This window comes from Propithecus coquereli, unplaced genomic scaffold (assembly GCF_000956105.1).
Source record: "Propithecus coquereli isolate 6110/MARCELLA unplaced genomic scaffold, Pcoq_1.0 Scaffold633, whole genome shotgun sequence".
NCBI lineage: Eukaryota > Metazoa > Chordata > Mammalia > Primates > Indriidae > Propithecus > Propithecus coquereli.
This window is the reverse complement of record NW_012152319.1, coordinates 945,951-949,495: the sequence shown is the minus strand read 5'-3', so window position 1 is coordinate 949,495 and position 3,545 is coordinate 945,951. Positions and strand designations below refer to the sequence as shown.

General features: G+C 51.4%; 1 protein-coding gene across 1 annotated transcript in view; it reads left to right on the top strand.

Moving 5' to 3' along the window:
• The window catches only part of ARHGAP8 (Rho GTPase activating protein 8), a 134,869-nt gene that overhangs the window by 122,364 nt on the left and 8,960 nt on the right, over nt 1-3,545 (top strand). The window contains exon 10 of the mRNA XM_012659783.1: nt 4-133. Coding sequence (XP_012515237.1) covers nt 4-133 — 130 coding nt within the window. The remainder of the gene's footprint in view (nt 1-3; nt 134-3,545) is intronic.

Below are 3,545 nucleotides of genomic sequence, written 5' to 3'. Positions count from 1 at the left end.
GCAGGGAAGCCCGTGAACTTTGACGACTATGGGGACATTCATGTCCCTGCTGTGATCCTGAAGACCTTCCTGCGAGAGCTGCCCCAACCGCTGCTGACCTTCGAGGCCTACGAACAGATCCTTGGCATCACCGGTACGTGCCTGCCCGGGGTCGGGGGTGCTCAGTGGCTGTCCTCCAGCCACTGGAAGGGGCAGGTGGCTGAGGTGGTGTCTACCCAGCATCATCCTGCTGCCACCTGGCACTGCAGAGCAAGAACGGAGGCCTTTAGGGCTGCTCCCACCATGCACAGCCAGGCCACACTGTCCGAGGCCAGGGAGGTGGGGACAGGGTGGTGTCCTGGCTGGGCTCTTGGGTGCCGCTGGGTGGGAAGGCGGGGTGGTGGAGGGCGGCTCTGGATTTGGGGCACACTGTTGCAGAGTCCTGCCTGGACCCCCTGCCCCATGCTGCTCTGGAGGAGCCCCCAGCCCCTGAGTGCTCTAATCCAGACAGGGGCCCTGGCATTTCTCCCAGATGATTGTAGAACACCAAGTACGTACGCCGGGAACAGAGCAGATACAGGGTGTGACGGCGCAGACACCTGCCATCCATCAAACGCCCAGTGTGGCTGGGGCACGGATGACTCGTGATGACACTGGCCTCTCAAAAGAGCCGGGGAATTCTTTTTTAAATTTTTTACGGGGTTACAAATGTTCTTGGCTGCAGGTATCAACGTTGTTACGCGCGAGTCAGGTGAGCCGGGGAGTTCTAAGGCAGGCGATGCCTCGTAGTCCGCTCGGGTCTTTGTAACCAAACACTGGCACTTTCTAACGGGGCTTTTTCGCGGAGCGCTGTGAGCCAGAGGGGACCCCGCAGTAGCAGCTGGGTGGGACACCTTAAGGACAGTCTTGAGATGTTTCTTCCTACCTTCACCCAAAGGTCTTTGTCCTGCGCCCTGGAAGGTGACCTCTGAACTTTGGAACTTCTCAAGGGCAGGGATATCTTTGTTATTCACAGGGTCCCTGATGGTTTTTGGTAACAATGATTGTGGTAACTCGGAATGGAGCCTTTCCGGAAGGACTATTTACACGGTTAGAGGATCGGGGCTTTGAATCACGTGAGACCTCTGGGGAGGGCTGGAGGTTGGTTTCCATCCCATGGCCACCCTCCAGGACGCGGGACCCCACGCTCCCCACCCAGGGAGGGCTACACCATTTACTCAGCAGTCGCTCCACGCACCTGCTGAGGGCCAGGCCCTGTCTGGGATGGGGCAAGTGACCCTCCTACAGCCCAGACGGTCAGGACACTGAGGCAGAGACAAATCCAAGTGTGTGCAGAGGCAGCTGTCTGGTGGAGACAGACGAGGCCGTCCGCTCCCCGTCCACCCAGCAGCCTGGCCAGCGTGGATGGGCAGGCAAGATGGACAGTGCCCCAGGCTCTGTCCTAGAGAGAAGCTCCAGACGTCCTTAGCCCCTGCCGAGGGATGACGACTCCAGCCTCTGTCGAACGTGCTGTTCGTTCCAGCCAAAACCTTGTGACAAGCAGATAGGCCAGGACCCCTTTAGGGTAATTCCTTTAAGAAGCTCGCAACTGTAAATCCTTTCTCTGCCCTTTGAGATGAAAGTCGCTCGTCACCCAGCACTGTCTCCCCAAGGGCCCGAGAGCCATCCCCCTGGGACGGAAGGACCCACGTCTCACTCGTGCTGCCGCCTCCCATCCTGGAGATGCCAGAAGTTCGTTTCTCCTCTGGACAAGCCCAGATAGTGGAGTCACACCGAGTAACTCCTGGAGGGGAGGAAAAATCTTTTCCTTCTGCCCGTCTTAGGTTCCTCGGCTGGGAGGCTGTAAATCGGACAGACAAGAGGCAGATTAGCAAGAGAAAAACGTGCCCAGTTTATTTAGTAGAAGTTTTACGTGACGCCTCCAGAAGGACCTGAAACCACAGTTAAGCCTGAGCGTTCTCATACTAGGTTTTCTGAAGGTTTGAACAAACTATCAACTGAAGTTTATCAACTGAAGTTTTGGGTCTGGAGAACATTCCGTTGAGAATATTTCTGGGTGTTGGCTTTAAGTGTCCTTACATGGAGTGAGAGTGGCAGCCAACGAATTTCCCAGTTTGTGAGCTGCGTGTCTGTGGTGAGGGCATCGGGTGGGCCTGTGAGCTTTCCGGGTGGCCAGGGGCACAGGGCTGTCCATACGTGATCCGTCGTGATGATGTCTGCGATGTTTCTATCAAGTCATCCAGCTTGCGGGGCTTTGGGGAAATGAGTTTTAGTTCTTAGTGATGCTAAGTCGAGTGGGAGAGAAAACCAGAATGTTAGTTTGGCGTGTCGTAGCCGACGCTGAAGGAAACTAGAACTGAGAATCCACAAGTGTGCGCTACAGTTTTCCACTGAAGCATCATCTCTCTCTCCGGTTTTGATTCCCAGTCACAAAATATTTGGCCTGGTTATGTACACAAGTGCAGCAAGAGTGGTAATTGACCATACCGGCCTTTTTTAAGTCTGCTTTGCTGGGACTTCTAATAAACAATCTTACATTCACTTTTCTAAAGCCTCTTGAGGCCAGGAAGCCAAACCCAGAACGTGCTGTCACACTTTGCCCATAGCACCCTCTCTGCTCAAGGTTCTCTATACATTTAAAGTTTCCTGGACCTACCAGGAAGTGACTGTCCTCACTCACCTGTGATGCTAGGAACCCTGTACGCCAGGTACCAGGCCGGTTCCTCCAGCGGCTTTGCAAGCAGCACTGGCTCCTTAAACTCAACCTTAGTTTCTTAGACCTGTCTGGTCATACTCTGCATATTCTTATATAGAACATTCTAGTCATAGCCTTATTAATATAACCAATATTTTCAATTGTGCCCTATTACAAAGAGAACAGATTCTTATTAAACTTATGCAAATAACTATATTGCCATGAAAATAAAAATATTCAATAAGAGTTTCCAGATTATTGAGGGACCAGGTAGGGAGAAAAATAAAGGTTTCTAAATGTAAGCTATGGATAGACAGCTTAAGAAAAAAGAAGTTCCTTAAATCTGGAGAAGCAGTAATTTTTTGTTTGTTTGTTTTGAGATAGAGTCTTGCTCTGTTGCCCGGGCTAGAGTGCCGTGGCATCAGCCGAGCTCACAGCAACCTCAAACTCCTGAGTGCAGGCTGGTCTCAAACTCCTGACCTCAAGCAATCCTCCTACCTTGGCCTCCCAGAGTGCTAGGATTACAGGTGTGAGCCACCATGCCCAGTCCCAATTTCACGTAATTAATTCTTATTCTGCTTGACCTTGGGCCCCCAGTTTTAGGAATCCATTCATTTATTCCATTAGCTTTGGACATTCTTAGTCCAATGGTATGATCTTAGCATTATCAAAAACCTGTACTCTGGAATACTTATCAGAGTCTTTTCCGTGCATCTCTTTGAAAATGCAGCAGTTTGGGCCTGCATCTGATTGTACACACTCTTATGGAGGAATCGAAGTGAAACAGTTACTGAATGATAAAAGACCAAGAAATGGCCACGGTTAAAGATCTGATGGAAGAGTTCACTATCTGATGAGAGTTTTGTTGCGT